This window comes from Oncorhynchus mykiss, chromosome 10 (assembly GCF_013265735.2).
Source record: "Oncorhynchus mykiss isolate Arlee chromosome 10, USDA_OmykA_1.1, whole genome shotgun sequence".
NCBI classification, from domain to species: Eukaryota; Metazoa; Chordata; class Actinopteri; order Salmoniformes; family Salmonidae; genus Oncorhynchus; species Oncorhynchus mykiss.
The window spans coordinates 25,336,716-25,358,116 of record NC_048574.1 but is presented as its reverse complement, the minus strand read 5'-3'; the positions used below and the strand labels follow the sequence as shown (position 1 = coordinate 25,358,116).

The window sequence follows — 21,401 nt, the reverse complement described above, 5'->3', positions numbered from 1 at the left end:
CATTCACCCCGTTCCCCACCTGTTCCCTTTTTCCCTCTGATTAGGTCCCTATATCTCTCTCTGTTTCTGCTCCTGTCCTTGTCGGATTCTTGTTTGTTTGTTTGTGTCATTCATGCCTGAACCAGACCATCGTCGTGTTCCTGTAACCTTGTCCTGTCCTGTCGGAATCTGCCTGTCCGTCTGAGCCTACGTTTTGTTTTGTAATTAAAGATACTCTGTTTTGTTAATTCGCTTTTGGGTCCTCATTCACGCACTGTAACATCAATAAAATATGTTTAAGGAGACTAATTGAGACTTGGCTGCATAGAAAGGACCGCAAGGCGCTACAGAGGGTAGTGCGTACGGCCCAGTACATCGCTGGGGCCAAGCTTCCTCTATGCCTGGTGGTGTCAGAGGAAGGCCCTAAAAATTGTCAAAGACTCCAGCCATCCTAGTCATAGACTGTTCTCTCTGCTACCGCATGGAAAGCGGTACCGGAGCGTCTAGGTCCAAAAAGCAGTCTTGGCCCCAAGCCAAATAGCTACCCGGACTATTTGCATTGACCCCCATTTTTTTTATTAGAATTTATTTTTACGCTACTACTACTCGCTCTTTATTATCTATGCAGTCACTTTACCCCTACCCACATGTACTGTACATATTACCTCAATTACCTCGACTAACCTATACCCCCGCACATTTACTCGGTACCGTTACCCCATGTACTGTATATACCCTCCTTATTTTGCTACTTTTTAAAATGTATTTAGTCAGTATTTTCTTCACTCTTATTTTTCTTAAAAATACATTGTTGTTTAACTTCTTATGGCTGCAGGGGCAGTATTGAGTAGCTTGGATGAAAGGTACACAGAGGTGCCCAGAGTAAACGGCCTGCTCCTCAGTCCCAGTTGCTAATATATGCATATTATTATTAGTATTGGATAGAAAACACTCTGAAGTTTCTAAAACTGTTTGAATGATGTCTGTGAGTATAACAGGCAAAAACCTGAGAAGAAATCCAAACAGGAAGTGGGAAATCTGAGGTTGGTCGATTTTCAACCCAGCCCCCATTGAATACACAGTGGGATATGGATAAAGTTGCACTTCCTAGGGCTTCCACTAGATGTCAACCGTCATTATAAACTTGAATGAGGCTTCTACTGTGTTGTGAAGCTGGATGGGAGCTCTTTGAGTCAGTGGTCTGGCAGAGAGCCAGGTCCTGGTCACACGCATTTCACATGATAGTGACCTGTGTTCCATGGCTTCTCTACAGACATTAGAGTTCTCCGGTTGGAACTTTATTGAAGATTTATGATAACAACATCCTAAAGATTGATTCTATACTTAGTTTGACAAGTTTCTTCAACCTGTAATATAACTTTTTGAAGTTTTGTCCGACGTTCGGCTGGACCTGCACGGGCGTTTGGATTTGTGTACTAAACGCGCTAACAAAAGTATCTACTTGGACATAAATAATGGACAATATCAAACAAATCAAGCATTTATTGTGGAACTAGGATTCCTGGGAGTGCATTCTGATGAAGATCGAAGGTAAGGGAATATTTATAATGTGATTTCTGATTTCTGTTGACTCCAACATGGCAGATAATTTTATTTATTTTCTGAGCGCCGTCTCAGATTATTGCATGGTTTTCTTTTTCCGTAAAGTTTTTTTGAAATCTGACACAGCGGTTGCATTAAGAAGATATTATATATATTTCCATGTCTAACAGTTGTATTTTATCGACATTTATAATGAGAATTTCTGTAAAATGATGTGGCTCTCTGCAATATCACCGGATGTTTTTGGAACTAGTGAACGTAACGCGGCAATGTAAACTGAGATTTTTTTTATATAAATATGAATTTTATCAAACAAAACATACATGTACTGTGTAACATGAAGTCCTATGAGTGTCATCTAATGAAGATCATCAAAGGTTAGTGATTAACCTTATCTCTATTTGTGCGTTTTGTGACTCCTCTCTTTGGCTGGAATTTTTCTGTGAGTTGGTGGTGACCTAACATAATCGTTTGTGGTGCCTTCGCTGTAAAGCCTATTTGAAATCGGACACTGTGGTGAGATTAACAACAATATTACCTTTAAAACGGTATAAAATACATGTATGTTTGAGGAATTTTAATTATGAGATTTCTGTAGTTTTGAATTTCGCGCCCTGCACTTTCACTGGCTGTTGTCATATCGATCCCGTTAACGGGATTGCAGCCCTAAGAAGTTTAAGGGCTTGTAAGTAAGCATTTAACAGTACTTGTATTCGACGCATGTGACAAATAACATTTGATGATTTGATTTGTGTACATTTATGCAAATCCACTCGACACTGGTAACTTGAAAGGGAGGATACTTTGTGTGGCAGAAACACAAATTCAGACACACACTTTCATTTATGTATTTGTAGACTTGTAGCGTCTAGTCAGACTAGAGCTTACTGTATCTGTCACTGTCACTGATTGCTCTTCTTTGAAATCATGTTGTTGACTGCATATTGTAATTCCACCAGTCTACATTACGCATAAAGAGGGATGATATGACAGTAGTAAAAAAAAATTATACAGGCAATAGTTGACAAAGATTTAGCACCATGCAGTGCAGTACTGTATTGTATATTCCAATACCTTGCAAATGGTATGTTCAAATAATATAAAAATCTCATCAGGGAAAACATCGGAAATGGTCGTAAATGTCATTACCTGAGTGAGTCACCAGATTTGAGTCAAAATGGATACCCATGGCATAAATTTCTATAAGTCTAGCACAGAGTATAGTGCAACTGAGAGTTGAGATGTGTGCTTTCTGCCTCTGCTGGAATGGCTTTAATGATTCCGTTGTTGATATAAACCTCAATATACCCCTCATATGGCTACAGCTAATGTATTGGAGGGCAGCTCATTTATTAATACCATGCACCAGGGAGCTGATAGGAACATACTTTTCAGCGACTGCAGCAGTGCTAGGGAACAACTCAAAGAAAGTCCTGGCAAATCGCTTTACCGGGTTTTAGCCTAGTATAAACAGCACCATCAGGTAGTTACCATGACAATCATTCAATCAGTATTTATATTCACAGTATATAACATCCTCCCAGCCAAGTAAAAACGCTTCGAGAAATGAAAGCCCAGTGGCCTCACATAGTGTATACCAGGGATCATTAACTAGATTCAGCCACAGGGGGCGAAACATACACTACCATTCAACAGTTTGGGGTCACTTAGAAATGTCCATGTTTCTGAAAGAAAATCACATTTGTATTTTTTTTGTCCATTAAAATAACATCAAATTGATCAGAAATACAGTGTAGACATTGTTAATGCTGGAAAGGTCGGATTTTTAATGAAATATCTACATAGGCGTACAGAGGCCCAATATCAGCAACCATCACTCCTGTGTTCCAATTACACATTGTGTTAGCTAATCAAAGTTGATCATTTTAAAAGGCTAATTGATCATTAGAAAACCCTTTTGCAATTATGTTCGCACAGCTGAAAACTGTTGTGTGATTAAAGAAGCAATAAAACTGGCCTTCTTTAGACTAATAAAGGCTATTCCATGCGAGAAATTGCCAAGAAACTGAAAATCTCGTACAACACTGTGTACTATTCTCTTCACAGAACAAACTGGCTCTAACCAGGATAGAAAGAGGAGTGGGAGGCCCCAGTGCACAACTGAGCAAGAGGACAAGTACATTAGAGTGTCTAGTTTGAGAAACAGATGCCTCGCAAGTCCTCAACTGGCAGCTTCATTAAATAGTACCCGCAAAACACCAGTCTCAACATCAACAGTGATAAGGTGACTCCGGGATGCTGGCCTTTTAGAGGCATAAGACCTCTGAAGAGAGGTAGAGGCGCTGAGTACAGCTGAGCGGCCAATTGTCATTTCCTCTCACACTAATTGGCCATATTCTCCGAAAGTCTATTAAGTTGAGTCTCCCTCTGTGGCGGCAGTAGCTCTGACAGGCAACTCTTTATTTACTGCCATTGCTAAGAGCAGGAGAGAGACTAAACATTCACCTGCAGGGCAGAGTCATGATGCTTGTTTTCCCGCTGTTCCGTCTACATCTTAAAAAGTGCGATAAATCACATCACACATTTTAACACAGATGGGGTCGGCTCACAAAGCTTTCTTGGAAACTGAGAAACACAGAGACATGCAATGTCAGCACAGAGCATCAAATATTTGTAACAGACATTCAGGTGTTTGCCGCACATTTCTCAGATCATCCTGCTGATACCAAACAGAATACAGGAAGTAGGAGAGTCAATAACACCATTAATAAAAAGTCTCCAAGGTAAGAGATTAGTCATTACACTATGAAGCATTAGTGTCCTAACCAGCGGGCAACATTTGGCATGGGATGTCATAATGTTTTCGTTCTCTGATTGTAAACTGGTTATCTGGTCAAACAGAACCAGGTTTTGCTGTCTTTTTCATGGCATCAATATGCCTGGGAAATACATAATACTTTGTTATCTGGTCAGATAACTAGATTACAACCAGGTTATCTGGTCATTTGTAATTTTACAATCATTATGCAACCTGACTATGTAGGGCACTAAAGACGACGGCCTGACATCATTGCAACCTGTTTTGCCCTCTGGGTATGACTTTGCATAGTAGTACAGTACGGTTAAGGTATTGCATGGATTCAAAAAGTGAACATATGGGTACCCACACAGGTTCAAAACGATCCACAATAGTGTGCTCCTTATCTCTAGACAGATTACTCTCCCTACTTGATATCATAAAAGTGACAAGTTTCAACTCAACCTGCTGTCGCCTATGAAACCTTGGCGGGCGTCTTTAAGGAGTAGCACTTGCTTGTATGAAAGAAGAACCAAACAATGGGATTGGCACATGCGAACCCAGGAGCCAAACTCCAGGCGCATCACTTTATTACCTTCAGAGTCAATTAAAAAATGCTCATCTGAGTTTTGAACAAAGGACATTGATCTCTCTTTCCCATGACAGGGTGTTTTCAGTGCAGTCAGACTTTAGGGACAGTCCTAACCTTGGTTTACAACCCCATGATATATGACACTTTGTTCAAGTATCAGAGGAGCACAAGATATGGGCTAAAACAAACTTAGCATTTCTGAGGATGAACAGTCAACAGAAGTCAGCACTGTGTCACACTCTTGCATTTCAGTATGCAAGTCTCGAGCTCTAGCTGTTATTTTTTCAAAAAAAGTCATAACACACTATTTTATAATTTCTTCTTAAAACCTACAATGATTACAGCATGGAAACACACTGGTATGTACCTACAAAAATGTGTCATAGAATATAATAATTTCACATTATTGAAAATGACTGACAGATTTTTAGTTGTAAACAGCTGTAGCATTAATTTTGAGCATTTTCTGTTTCCAGGTAAAAAGAGAACAAAAGAAAGAACAAAAAGAACAGCCTATATTTTGTTCTGAAGATCTTTTGAAAATATTATGTACACTTTGTCACAAAACATCATTTGAATGACCTTCAAACGGACAAGGCAGTAGCTTGTTCTTCATTGAATCATCCCGTTCAAAACAAGCCTTGACTATGAAAAGAAATGAGAAGACGTAAGAAACTTGTCATGATCTTCATGACTTATCTTAACCAATGTATGATCTTCATGACTTATCTTAACCGATGCATGATCTTCATGACTTATCTTAACCGATGCATGATCTTCATGACTTATCTTAACCAATGCAAAAATCTTCTGAAAAATCTGCCTTCCCTGTTATGTAAAGTGGGAACAATGACAATTGGAGCTTTTATCCAAATACACAAGGTAAGCACTGTTTTTTTCCCCTACAATGTCCCAATATGACTCATGTCCATTGTGTGGTATAACATAACTTTTTCAATGCTGCCTTATTCAAATCCATAATTTTTACTTTATGTAAAATAAAAATGTATGACAAAAAAAATCTAAAACATTCAGAATGATATAAGTACCAAGCACCCCATTTTAACCCTTTAACATAAAACTGATATCTTGATTATTCGTCTTTTGTGTGTGTGTGTGTGTGTGTGTGTGTGTGTGTGTGTGTGTGTGTGTGTGTGTGTGTGTGTGTGTGTATATGTCTGCACAAGGGTCAAAAGGCATAAAAAACAAAGGGGTCTGGCCGAGATTTGAAGGCAAAGCTATCCTCTCTCCTTAAGCGAAACCCAGTTTATGAGAGCAAGAACACAGTCAGCATGGAGAGGATGAGAGATGCCAGAGTGTATTTCACACACAAGCAACCAAGGGTAGCTGAGACCACAAAAACACGGGCAGAACCACACAAAACACAAAGATTGTTCACAGATATTCACAGTAAAAACGTGGAAAATAAAAGTTTACACCAAAAAAACAACAACAACAATTTAGTGTATGACAAACGTAAAGGTCCAGAGGTGCCGAAGACCACACATGAAGACAGCACAAGGAGAGAAGGGGAGGTGGGAGAGAAATAGGAAAAGGGAGAGAGAAAAAAGAGAGATAGAAAATAGGTCAGAAATACAGAAACGCAAGTTCGAAAAGTTAATTGAGACTAAACAAGGGAATAAAAAAGGAAATCCAAGCAAGTTAGAGGATCAAAGTAAAAAATAAAATCAATAGCATGTTAGTAGCACAACAAATGAAGTGTATCACAGCAAGCAAAGGTGAAAGGTCAGAGAATAGTTAAAGGTGCTGCGTGATGGGAAATATCGACAGAGACACATATATTTCAGCAATATGGCCCGAGGAGGTCGGGTATATGGCCAATATACCACAGCAAAGGGCTGTTCTGAAGCACGACACAACGCGGATTGCCTGGATACAGCACTTAGCCGTGGTATAATATTGGCCATATACTCAACCTCCTTCTGGCCTTATTGCTTATACTACACACTCCCAAAGTGCCTTATTGCAATTATAAACTGGTTACCAAGATAATTAGAACAGTAATTTTGTGTCATACCCGTGGTAGATTGTCAGATATACCACAGCTTTCAGCCAATCAGCATCCAGGACCCAAACTACCCAGTTTATAATAACACATATAGGACATTCTCCCTGGTTAATTAACAACAGGTGTGTTCTCACAACAATTACAGTACAGATCATACTGTTTGTATAATTTAAATAATGGGCAAGCCCCTGGATGTGAGATCACATCAAGGAGAGAGTAATTAAATCGAATTCTCCATGCGGAAGAGTTGCCCAAGCAAAACACACATTCAAAAATAAAAACTGGTTACAATGTCAAGGCGATATCAAATGGCAGGTGAAATGGATTAATGGGTGATCTCATGTTACTAAAACTGCAAAAGTGAATTGCTTTTGAATAGCTTTACTCCATGTCAACCTTAGCCAGGGAGATTTGGATTGGTCAATTTAGGACTCCAGTGACCCTTGAACGCTCAGTATTGAGCACGCTCAAAATATCAATCCTTCCAGGAGACGTGAAAACAAGTGGGTCAGTATTTTCTTTATTCAACCTTACCTTGTTTTTAACTTGACCTGCACTGAGGAACATCGATTGAAGTTTACTTTTTAGAATATATATATATATATATATATATATATACAGACAGTACCAGTCAAAAGTTTGGATACACCTTCAAGGGTCCAAGGGTTTTTCTTTATTTTTTCAATTTTCTAGAGAGTGTGCAAAGCTGTCATCACTGCAAAGCGTGACTAGTTTGAAAAATCTCAAATACAAAATAAATTTTGATTTGCTTAACATTTTGTTGCTTACTACATGATTCCATATGTGTTATTTAATAGTTTTGATGTCTTCACTATTATTCTACAATGTAGAAAAGACAAAAAAATAAAGAAAAATCCTTGAATGAGTAGGTGTGTTCAAACTTTTGACTGGAACTGTATGAAGAGGATAAAGTCAACAAAAAATAGTAAACTTCATATCATATGCACTCACTTATATTTATTTAGCTAATAAGTTGCATAGCCAATATATAACACAGAGCGAGTCTGGATTTATGACACAGCAGCTGTTTTTGGCCACATTTACCAATAACAGCTGTGGACCTTACGTCAGTGCAGATGTTTAGCTTAAAAATATACCCCCCTTTTTAATCCTCAAACACCCACAAGCTTCGCATAAAAACAACTGGCACTGGCATTAGCACTGCAACACATGTAGTGGCAAAATAACTCTAATGAAAAAATGTAATAAAGAAGTACATAAAAAGGGAACTTGGACGGTGTCCGTGAACCTGCTCTGGTGGAATAATGAGTGATCCAAACCTCCCACTGCTACAGTATATGGATGGTTCCCACAAAGTGCGTGAAAAAGCCGGTCCCTGTGCCATGCACTGGCAGATAGATGCCTGTTAGGTCTCAAGTAAAGCATTAACACATTAATCCTATTGAAGCGTCCCCATGCAAGACTGGAGGCTGCATCCCCACGGAGGCTGCATCCCTACAGAGCCAAGGCACATATTCAGGTCAGTAAATACAGCAGTGAGCCTGAACTGAGACCCATTAAACCTGGCGTTGAAATAGAAAGACAGACAGAAAGAGAAAAAAAGAGAAAAAGAAAGAGAGATAGTGGAGAGCAAGATGGAGAGACACTGACTTTTGATCCTCTTTCATTGAAACATCAAAAAAGCCAGAGAGAGAGAATGTGCATGGGATAAATTGCAAGAGAGAGGAAGCATGGAAGATGGGGAAAAAGAGAGCTCAAAAGAGATAGAGGGAGCTACCAATAGAGGCATAAGAAAGAGAAAAAGACAGAAGGGAGGTGGAAAAGTAAGAGAGACAAAAACATATAGATGAAGAGAAAGAGATAAATAGAAAGAGACAGGTTCCAAGCTCAGGTTTGGTCAGTGGGGAGGCAACCCAAGTTAAAATGCAAACCTCTCAGGCCACAACACTGTCAACAGAGCATCAGCTGACCGTGACCACCGAGGCAGGGGCATCGCTATGGACTTGAAGAGAATGTTCTAGGCCTGACAGATACAATTTGTCCTGACATTATTGCTCACTGAACCTGTGCAGCAGTGTCAGCCAAGACGTTATAGGCCTGCAGAGACCAAAGGACTAATCTCACTCTACAGCAGGGCTGTTCAATTTCCGGTCCTGGAGGCCGAAACACAATTTTTTGTTTCTACTTGGTACTTAATTCCACTCTGGTGCTCCTAGGTCTAAAACAGTCCCTTATTAGATGTAGAGGATGAAAAACAGAAGTGTTTTGGCCTTCCAGGACCCATATTGAACAGCCCTACCCTACGGCAACAAAGACTCACAGTGGGCAAAAATATTCTGCCTAAAACAGTGAGACTAAAATGCTGACCACACCGTTCGTGTTGCGCACGCAAGAGTTGCGAAAATAATGTTACACATACATGTTATTAAACCATTTCTTCCAGACTGCTCGCGTGAGTCAATGAGCATCTGCGTAGCCAGGTGCTAAGTCCCGCCTCGCCCATCTCCTGCAAGTCCCAACTCTCCCATCTCCTCATTGGTTTTTAGGAGCATATACCCAGGTGGGTGATTGAAAGCTAAGCTGAGATGCATCTTAAAGTTGGTTGCCAACTGGCATATAAAGTCCACAGAAGAAGAAGAAGACTAAGACTGAAGGAGGAGAGATTACAAGAAACTAACTAGGTTTCCCCTTTTATCTGTGGATTAATTGTCAGAGTAGAGAACACTTGATTTTGTGTCTCAAAATTGAGATCCAGGAAAAAAAGGACCTTGTGCATTTCAGGTAAAATAACAACCCAATGTTTAATTATATCCCAGGACAAATTAGCTAGCAATACTAAGCTAGCTAGCGAGCTAAATGTCCATGAATGTGTATCGACCTGTCTCCAAATTAATATAGTTGGTTCAGAATTTGTTTTGATATATCAACCTGATCGCATTTGGTGTGGATGGACAAAATCAACATGCGTACAGACGCACTTGCGTGCCCGGTGTAGTCAGCATGTAACTGCTGTAACAGCATGTAACTGCCATCATCCAGCAGAAAGGTTCAAACCAATCAATTACCCCAACAGGTTAATCCAACATATCAGGACAGAGGAATGACGTCTATATCTGTGTCAGCACTACGGTTGTCTCAAGACCTGACTAGAAGTCCATTTGGGTGAAGGACTGGAGGAATAAACATAGATACATCTGGTCACGGTGGCAGTGTTTCTGTTGGCAGTGTGTGTGTCATTGAGGTGCAGGGTGGGGGGGCAGTACCTGGGATGGTGGTAGGCTCTGCTGCAGTCCTAAAGGAGATGGTGCCGGGCTGGGACTTGCCCTGCTGGTTCTCGGCCACCACGTAGACTTCATACTCTGTGTTCCAGTCCAGACTGCTCAGCACCACGTACTCACTGCCATGGGGCAGACGGATCTCCGGCTTCCAGTCCGAAACGTGCTTCTAGGGAGGGTCGCAGAAAAGGGGGGGTGAAACACTCAGACAGGACTCAGACATCCGTGGCTATGACACTCAAGCAAACTGCCCATCACTTTATATCACTGTAAAATCTTTCTATGCATTCACACTTATTTGGCCATCCATGAATCTTCCTACATGAATCCCTAACCATTTATTAATCTAGGCATAAACACAATAGTGATCTGTTGTCAATCTATTCAAATCATATGATCCATTCCTCAGTTTTTCATATGTATATCCATAAGTCTATGTGCGTTTTGCTAAACTGAAATCATCACAGTACAATCAAACAGGGGAGATACGTAATAAATACTCTGAAAATCATATTTTTGGGGAAAACCAGGAAGCAAAGCGGTATACACAGCGTTACCTCCTTGTTTGTCATACTCACAGCCCTGTATCTGATCAGGTAATGTTTGATGGGCGAGCCCCCATCGTCCTGCTTGATCCAGTTGACCTTGAGGGCGTTGCCCATGGTCTGCAGCTTTCCCTCCAGCTTAGGGGGACTGGGCTCCCCTAAACGGGACATAGCGGGACACCGCGGTCAGTCAGTTACCATGGCATCGACCTACATGCTCAGCTCAGTCTCCTGCCCTTGGCCCTTAATGCAGGTGGCATGGCTGAATGCATCTGTCCCTCATCAAAGCCCATTGTCGGAGAACCAACACACGTTCCCACTCTGCCCCACCGCTTCAGGAGCCCAAACCACTGTGGGATACGCACTTATTGTCCATCGCTTTACTCTGGTTTTTGTGCATTTACTGCTTTAAATGTCATACATCTAGAGGACAAATGGATTGTCTTTATAGTGGCAGTGGCAGAGGATGTTACAAGACGATACAATTAAGTTTTGTCCCTCATAGACTCAAGGGCGGTTTTATGACAGAGGGACAGTGGGTAGTGGGGTGAGGGCCGTGGGTAGTGGGGTGAGCTGATGGGAATATGTAATTCTCCTTCAGGTGCAGCTCGTTATCTGGCCTCTCCTCCAGACTAATGACAGGGACACAGGCTAATTATCCTCCTCATCTTGATTAGACATGTTACTCTATTACATTTAATAACATAATCATGATCTGCTGGGAAGGGAGGGTTGGTGTGTTCCAGCATGTGTACAGTATGTGTGTGTGTGTGCACCTTTTGAGAGTGCCTGTGTTCGTGTCTAATGATGTTAGCGTTCAAATTTACAGCCATGTCACCTCAGTCAAAGAGAGTTTAGGGAGGAGACTTCAATCACCATAACTCATTCATCATGGGCACATTGGTTACACACAGTTAGCGGTGTGAATATGCTATTTAAATAACTCACAGAATGTTACATACAGCTCCAGTATTCTACTCCCCACTATCACTAACCGCCCAAAAGGTGGTATCAGGTTTCAATTGGCTGCTGCAGCACATCTGCAATGTACACCGAATTGCTTGTTTTTTTGCTGAGATCAAAGGAGATTATTTACTGTCCCATTTGTATGTATTCTTTTCTGACATTTTGCAGTCAGACACCCTGACCTTAGGTCACAACTGGTACAAGTTTTGAAGCTCAGTGCCAATCTTGAGGGAGCATTGTTGCCCATGATCACCCTGATGATATTTAACCACCAATTAACTCTGAGAGCAGATCATTCCCACAGAGGGCAGTGAAAGAGCAGTTGACAACAGAAATGGTTCCAGGCATTCTGAAAGAAACCTATGGAAGTGCAGGAGGAAATATTAATGTTGGACTTTCAATTATACTTCAGCATGGAAGTCTGTTTGGACCACCTCCTTTGACTTCAGCCAAAATAAGGTAAGAAAAATAAGAAATCATAGGGTTAAAGACAGACGGTTGAAACCTGCTCCACCCGATCAAGTGGATCTTGGCCTAAAGCTCCCTGACTTCAACCTGACTGAATCCTATGATGATTGGATTGTATTTTTCATTTTTATCCTCTACCGTGGCCCTGAAAAGCTGAGTACTTTCTTTCATTTTTATTTAAATTGAGTTGTATCTTAATTAATGACACTTGAAACATTGATTGCAGGGATTACACAATTAGTCAATTAGGCATGCGTGAAGGCACTTGTTCTTGATCTCAGATTTTCTGATTACATTCTCTTGAAAATGCATTAGAATAAATAGTCTTGGAGTAAGCATGATATGATGCCGGAATTGAAATAAACAGGGTTAGTGATAAGAAAAAGTGGCATGTACAGAGAGTTATATTCATAGTTTATCCAGTCATGAGCATCATTCCCAGTTAGGTGAGGTTTTTCCAAATGCTAAGAAGAAAGAAGAGCCATTAAGGTTATACATGAATTAGAGATATTAACAAAAACATGCTCTTTCATGCAAACACCATATTTTATTCAATATGTAGTGATTCGGGGAGATTTTGAAGTATCAATTTGTGATAGTCGCATGATCATGCCCATTTTCATCTGATGCAACAATAACTCAACCTTTTTATTGGTCTCCCTAAATAAATACTGTACAGATAGCATTACTTTAAGTGTGTCTGCACAGTAGTGCATACATACGTCATATCAATTTCTGAACGTTACATTAGACAAAAAGGTTTTATTTGTCAGATCCTTTACTCTAACTGACATGAACTGACATGGTTAAAGGCAATTATGTTCTGGAGTAAATAAAACTTGAGCTACCTTCACTGAATCACCTAAATTCTTATTCACTTTTTCAGCTCCTTTAAAGACATCCCCGCATGTGTGAACAAATGAGCTTATTGATAGGTTTGTTGTGCCCAAATGCAATGGAAATATTATTGTCACACCAGATGGGTTAAAGAACTCATGAATTGTAAATGGGACTGTAAGTTTTCAGTCTGTATCAATACATGTGAATAACACAGAGGCACTCTGGAAGACGAACACAGACAGACAGACAGGACATACTGTACATGCAGACAGGCCAGAACTTCCTGTCTGGTGAGACAGTTGAAAAGAAACAAGGAAGTTGGAGGAAAGAGGAGTGAACTTGCATGCATGCAGTAATGTGGGGTGAATACCACTGTTAGTCTGTCCAGAAAAGCATTCTGGGAGACAGAGTTTGAAAAGGAATTAACTCCATGGATGAGTAGGTCAATCCAGGTAATATACAATTCAATGAGAGTGCGATGCAGTTGCTATAGGTGATGGTTTCAAAAAAAGTGCTTTAAAAATATGTTCTGTTTGCATATGATAGCCATTGGAGGCACCAAAAAAGAAAACTCTAGAAAATACATCAGGGTTAGAGGTCAACCACTTGCTTATCTTCAACTTCATTATGTAATGCTCACTGATAGCTATATAGCAGCATATTTAATATATTATAGCTTTTAAGAAGGCAAAGAGGGAAATATACACCTCTCATAAAAATGTGAATTATACCCTGTCTTTTAGTGGGATACCAAGTAAGCATACACAAATCTACATACAATTGTAGTAATATGATTGGATAGAATGCAGGTTGACCTAAGGTCAAAATCTATTCAATGGTTGCTCTCTATTGTTCTATCAAAGTAGATTATTTTAGCTTAAAATCAAATCGATGTTTCCCACTGCTGCTTGTTGATATAATACGAATTGACTAAACAGAACAAAAATAATTACCTTCTGTTCACCAACGAAGACGACATCATCAGCACCATGCAAGAGCCACATGACAAAGTCATATGATACGCAGGCACATGATTGGTTGAAAGGAAAGTGGAGGGGGGGTCACATGGAAAATACAAAACATTTTTAAATTATGTAAACATGGGTAAGGTACAAAACAATAAGAAAGTTAAAGACAAAATGATACAAAACAGAAACACAAAGGACAAAAATAAATACATAAGTTCACAATAGAACTTCTTTACACATCAAATAGACATAGAAAACATGTACAGCAACTAGATACATGAAGCATTTTAAGACATCCAGTTTCGGGTTTTCAGTGTATTGAATAGATATGTCATGACCAGGAATAAGCAGGCTCATATATGCAGGTTAAGATATGTCACTGTAATGTTTTTGTGTGAACTAGATGCCAATTCCATCAAATGCTGTCCGTCCAAATTTGCCTCATGCATCTTTCTTTGAAACAGTATTTCCTCTGGACTGGAATTCATGCAAATATACATTTTTTATACTCTATTTCTACACAAACAAAATAATGGCTTTATATGAGACTGTAATATATATTTAGGAAAACTCTTGACCTTAAAGTGTCTTCATAGAACCTTGTTTTCTGTGTACATTGTACATTTTGGCTCCAACCAAGTTGTGTAAAAAAAAAGAAGGAAACCAGAGGAAACTCTGCAGTATTGACAATACTGATTGACAAAGCACATTGTCAAATGTCATATGTGCAACTAAATATGGTTTATGACAACAACAATATGACCACATTTGCGGGTGGGGGGGTTGATCAGCAACAGAGGAGATAGCTAAATGGGGGGGGGGGGGGGGGGGTGATCAGCAACAGATGAGATAGCTAAATGAGATAGCTGAAGTCCTCACACATTGTAGGACTTCAGGGTACATACTGTATCTCTGAGGGCATATTGTCAAAATGTATGGCCTCGATGTATGAGAATGGAGAATAAACCCATACCATAGTATAAAGTCCCATACTTTAAGAAATAATGTATATATGTTCATAGAGGAAATAAACATGAATCACAGCAACACTGAGTGAACTCTGAACCTCGTTTAATGAATTATAAACATCATTAGACATGCAACATACTTACTCCAATTACCTAGTATCAAATGCATATAAAGAACGCACACTTGTTAACACACCTGAAGCCTAGAGGAAAAATCCCTCATGCCATTTTTCACATTTAGCTAACTAGAATACTAATCACACGTGAAGGCAATCAGTAGTGAATAATGACTGATTTGTTAATATTAGTTACATAGAGCCTATAAGCTCAAGAACTTATCATTCTACAGGTGAGTCAAAATCGAATTAGTAACTAATAGACCAGTGTTATTATACAGCTGTTATATGATGTATATTGGTCAGCCTGGTACATGACCTACAAAATAGTTCCTCAGGCTTCCTTATATTTTCACACACACACACACACACACACACACACGAGGACCCAATGTTGACCCATAGCAGCTTCCTAATTTACAGCCAATCAAATCATCTATGTTTATCCTAACAATACCTTAGGGAAACCTGATTTACCTTTCCCGAACCTGTATGTAGCCTTTACCTCTCCCAAGAGCATGAAACACATGGCTAGGTTACCAATGTGGGAACTTCAAAATCCTCATTAAAACACACTATCCTGCAAACAAACCACATTTTCTAATCAATCTTATCAGTAACTGTCATCAACAACCATGAGTCTCAGTAACATGATACACAAGAGCATAGCTTTATCTTATAATAGGAAGTTGCTCATCTATGCCTCTCATTCTTTGCCACCAGAGAATTGTTATTTTATGAATCCCCCCCCCCCCCCCCTTTCTTCCTTCTCTTTTCATGAGTCACAGGATTTATGTTAGGACAGATTAACATCCCTACTGTTATTCATAAATCTGTTAAAGATACTGGGAAAATTTAAGTCCTGGGCCCAGTTTCCCAAAAGCATCTTAAGGCTAAACTCATCGTAAGAACCTTCGTAGGAGCATCGTTAAATCACCGAGTTGTTTCCTAAAAACATCATTATTAACATTGTACTTGAAAACGCTCGTAATCTAACGCCTGCATTAGACCACTCTTAGAACAGCTAAATGCATCATTATATGCTTTTTTTCCCTGTTATCCTCTCTTCTTTTAAATCAAAGATCAGTTATCTTTCAGAAATCCCCAGTCTGTCAGAATAATCTTTTTTTTTTGCTGTCTGTCAAACCAGGCTCCCTTAGATACAAGTACACTATATATACAAAAGTATGTGGACACCTCTTCAATTGAGTGTATTCGGCTATTTCAGTCACACCCGTTGCTGACAGGTGTATAAAATCAAGCACCTAGCCATGCAATCTTCATAGACAATCATTGGCAGTAGAATGGCCTTACTGAAGAGGTCAGTGACTTTCAACATGGCACCGTCATAGGATACCACCTTTCCAGCAAGTCAGTTCGTCAAATTTCTGCCCTGCTCGAGTTGGGTCAACTGTAAGTTCTGTTATTGTGAAGTGAAAACATCTAGGAGCAACAACGGCTCAGCCGCAAAGTGGTAGGCCACACAAGCTCAGAGAACGGTACCGCCGAGTGCTGAAGCGTGTAGTGTGTAAAAATTGTCTGTCCTAGGTTGCAACACTCACTACGGAGTTCAAAACATCTTCTGGAAGCAACGTCAGCACAAGAACTGTTCATCAGGAGCTTCATGAAATGGGTTTCCATGGCCGAGCAGGGCACACAAGCCTAAGATCACAATGCGCAATCGGCTGGAGTGGTGTAAAGCTCGCTGCCATTGGACTCTGGGGCAGTGGAAATGTGTTCTTTGGAGTGATTAATCACGCTTCACCATCTGGCAGTCCGACAGACGAATCTTGGTTTGGCGGATGCCGGGAGCTACCTGCTCGTACGCATAGTGCTAACTGTAAAGTTTGGTGGAGGAGGAATAATGGTCTGGGGCTGTTTTTCATGGTTCGGATTAGGACCGTTAGATCAAGTGAAGGGAAATCTTAACAGTACAGCATATAATGACATTCTAGACGATTCTGTGCTTCCAACCTTGTGGCAACAGTTTGGGGAAGGCACTTTGCTGTTTCAGCATGATAATGCCCCCGTGCACAAAGCGAGGTCCATACAGAAATGGTTTGTCGAGATCTGCGAGCCAGGCATAGGCGCCCAACATCAGTGGCCAACCTCACTAATGCTCTTGTGGCCCTCCAGCAATGTTCCAACATCTAGTAGAAAGCCTTCCAAGAAGAGTGGAGGCTGTTATAGCAGCAAAGGGGGGACCAACTCCATGTTAATGACCATGATTTTGGAATGAGATGTTCGGCGAGCAGGTGTCCACATACCTCTGGTCATCTAGTGTATATGAAATGCACTCTGTCATGGTTAGCCATGGAACACCCCAAATATTACCTGACGTCACTGTCAATACCATAGCCGCCAGGGGAAAGACAGAAGAGGTCAATGAAGGGAGCTGCCTACATCTTAGAAGAGTGTTCAGACATAACACCTGGCATAGCCGAGGAGCCACAGATGCACAGACAGGAAGAAAGACAGAGAATGGAATGTACAAAATAAAGAGACTAGCTATATATCTAAAGGGCAGAGAAGCTCTAGGTGTGCTAAAGCTAATGGTGGAGATGTTAGTTAATGGCAGGACGGTAGCGCCCTTCTTTAGACTAATCAGACAACATGCAGTAGTGTTACCTAATGTTGCAGTGATCAATCCTGTAATCAGATGTGTGCTGCATGCTGCACTGCACTGCTTCGACATTAAAGAAGAATGTCTGTAAAACCCACTCTAAATTCCTTGAAATCAAACACACGCCAAACTGTGGGGGCCGATACCAAAAGCACAGTGTTTTGTAATACATGCGTTTGGGGTTAACTGAATTCATATCAAGTAGAGGGCAACCTGTTTTAAGTAGAGGGCAACCTGTTTCTTGCTGGCTGAGGTTAGTCAGTGGAACTGTACTAAGGATTGAGGCAGTGAGCAGAGTCAGTGACTGCCTGAATGTCTCTCTGTATCACTGACCAACCCTATAACTAATAACAGTACAGCAGTAGCTCCTCGTCTCTAAAGCGGAGCGAGTAGCACTAAGCAGTGTGAGACCAAGCAGGCATAGAGAGGGATATTGGGGGGTAGAGGGAGACACACCGGCATACTCACTAAGGGCTGCACTGGTTGAAGGAATGAAGGTTGGTGTCACTGACGAAACTGCAAGATGGTGAAAACATGGTGAGAGGTGCCCGCGATTCCCCAGAGAGGGCAGTGCAAGTCGTTAGTGTTACAGACGACTGAACATCCTGATGGCAGAGCACCCCCTCGGTACACATCAGTCATCCACTGGCACCAACCCACCATAGAGCGTCATATCGACTTTCAGATAAGGCTTATGCTGAGCAGCATGAAACACCTCATGAACAAGAGCACTTCAAAATCATGATGTACAGTACAACATCACATTCACCATGAGAATGTGTCATACCACAACCTGAGATGCTGCTATTATGGAACGTATTTAACTGTGTTTTATCATTAAAATCAGCTGGAATCTACATTGTACTGTAATAAAATAAAGTTTCACACTCCTTTAACGTACACTATCATATTCTTATCTCATTAGGAACACCAGCAGGTAGCCCTGTAAATTCTAAATACATATTGACCTCCCCACATTAAAATTCCTAAGAGCAGAAGATGAGTTTCCATAAGCCTTGTTTGAAGCAGGTAGTATGTTGGTCTATGTTTGACAATTATCATTAGAATTGAACCCACTTTATCAACACAAACACAATTCATTTCCACCAAGCTGCTTTCTCAAGATAATCATGAGTCATTACCCACAAGGTAGGTGTTCTTGTAAAAACCACCGATTTGTGCAGACTCATGACAATGAAAATGTATCATTGGTAGTCAGCTGAAAATAGTTATATGAGAAACTATTCTCTTGTATGACTCAATTAATTAACTGTGAACATCTAAAATCTTGTTATTAGTGACAAAAGCATATTGTGTAAGTGAACCATAAAATGGACTATCAATGTACAATACGCCTAATTTACCAGGCTCTATTTGTACACAAGTGAGGGTAGAACTGTCTAAGGGAACCTAAGTTGTTGCTTCAAGTGGGTCAGGCTTTCCTTAGATATACTGTAAATGAGGTGAGGAATGGTATGGCAGACAAAGACACCAAATGATAAAAGCAACACTGCGGCCATTGACAGAACAACTCCAACCAGAGTGAAAAAGACTTGGTAGAACACTGCCAATTTAAAAATGAGAAATGTTGTAATTTGAAATTTAATTTGAAAAAAGCATGCCTGCTTTTGACATGATATTTGCAAGAAACGCTCATAAGCCATCGACTTCGCAAAGAAGCTTCACACTGCTTGACTGCCTTTAAGTTGTCATCAGTTCAGAAACAGAAGTACAATCAGAAATTCAGTTGTGTCGCCGGTTAGAATTTGAGTGATAATCCGTCTTGCATGAGCAGGCCAGCAACTATGTCTGGCAAACCGCAGATATTGCAAACCACATATTTGTGGTAAAGTCCATTGCAGATAATACATTTTGAGAGAATGCAAAAATGACCTAAAGAAAAATCTTCTCAACCTTTTAATTATTAATAGGGATTCGGTCCACACAAGCATGCTGGGGAGAGACGGACGCTTAGAGCAGACTGGAAATCACATTTTGGATAGCTGCATAATAACCAATAAACATATTTTTTTTCACTGCAATTGCATAAAAGCTGAGAGGCAGCCGAGGTATTTATAGCCAGGTTTCCATGGTGCCATAGCCAAGGCACATCATGTTAGAAGGGTTTCTGAAAAAAAAAAAGGGAGAAGGAGGCTGAGCCATCCCTTAAAAAGGCATACTCACTCTCCAATTACGTCAGATCACCAGCTGGAATGCTGCGTGAGTGTGTTGGGAGCATTTTGTGAGGTAGCTGCTGTTGTATATGTAATTTGAGGTGTGGTTGCTGACGTTAGAACAGTCTCCATAGTTCCTTCCACCACCTCAGCCTCGACCACCATGGCCGGTTTACTGGTGACTTCCTCTACCTACAGAGGTAAAACCCCCTTCTACATGCAATCTACAGAGTTGTCCTCAAGGCTATTGCCATGGGTCACTGGGTCTCTGTTGCCTTGACTGGAGCGAGGATATGTGTTGTCATGGCTACAGGAACAGCTGTGTTACCCGCTGCCCTCTGTGGGTCATCAGGTGGAGTCCCCAGAGGGAAAGGGGAACCTCAACACAGGGGGCTCTGTCTCTGACATGGTACCCATGACTACACCTCCCTGGTCCTCAGCTTTGGTTGAAATGTCCTGGGGATCTGGTTAGGAACCTTGAGCATCGGGTTAGCCCTTAGTGAATTGTCATATCCCTTTACAGGTTCGGTGGACACCTGGCTTACCTCTTATTCTAGTAGGACTTCTATAAGGGTGGTTGTGACACTATGGACTTCTAATTGTTTTAACTTAGGTCACGGTATTTCAAAAACTAAGACATGTCTTCTGTTCCCAATTGATGGAGACACTGTGTAGAACAATGGCATGACACAGAAATGTACAAGAGAGCATTCACTATGGCCCATCTTGTAAACCCTGAGTCCTCCTAACTAGTACTATGACACACACGCCTGCACACACAAACCAATTAAAGGAGATTAATTTAAAACTTGTATAACATAATTATATTAAATATATATGATCATATGTTTTTAAAGTAATTATTTCATTATATGCCATTTCATATCAACAGCTTTTGTCTAGATTTACAAGTTGTCCCTTACACCCTGGAAATACAGTAGTACTGTAATACAGTAGTACTCATACAACAACAGAGAAGACTAAAGTCTATGCCATCCCTGTGCTCCTGGCTAGTCATGCAGGCCCTGAGGAATGTTAAGTGTGTGTTTGGAGTGTTCCAACCATTATCCCACCAATCACCTCTCCCATCCAGGCAGGTTAGCCTCCACAATAAAAACAGATGATGGTATCCATCTCCTCCAAACATAACAACATAAGAGAATCAGCATAATTATGAGATGTTGTCTTTGTTGCCCTTCTCTGCCTTTGTACTAGGGTCTTATGAGGGGGAAAAATAGGCTTCTCTGTAATGTTGCCTCACACTGTCATGGCTGAGCAGAGATGCAATAAACCCGGTGGAAAAGCTGATGCCCGGTGAATTAGGGATGCCTTAAAGGGATACTTCAGAATTTTGCCCATTTTTGGCAGAGTCAGATTAGCTTGTGGATACCATTTTTATGTCTCGCGTGCAGTTTGAAGGAAGTTGCTGACTAGTGTTAATGAAATTGCTAACTAGCATTAGTGCAATGACTGGAAGTCTATGGTAACTGCTAGCATACTAGTAGATACAATAGACTTCCAGTCATTGTGCTAATGCTAGTTAGCATTGGCTCAC

At 40.6% G+C, this 21,401-nt stretch overlaps 1 protein-coding gene across 19 annotated transcripts in view; it reads right to left on the bottom strand.

The window, feature by feature from the left end:
• Positions 1-21,401, bottom strand: part of LOC110533530 (neural cell adhesion molecule 1) — a 321,863-nt gene that overhangs the window by 21,473 nt on the left and 278,989 nt on the right. For 8 of the 19 annotated variants that reach the window (XM_036989944.1, XM_036989943.1, XM_021617839.2 and 5 more), the window contains 2 exons: positions 10,757-10,881; positions 10,167-10,347 (listed from right to left, as the gene is read on the bottom strand). In XM_036989944.1, coding sequence (XP_036845839.1) covers positions 10,167-10,347; positions 10,757-10,881 — 306 coding nt within the window. Of the gene's footprint in view, positions 1-4,845; positions 6,240-10,166; positions 10,348-10,756; positions 10,882-13,950; positions 13,954-18,140; positions 18,189-21,401 lie in introns of those variants that run through there. The other 11 variants (XM_036989936.1, XM_036989937.1, XM_036989940.1 and 8 more) reach the window with 4 other exon arrangements.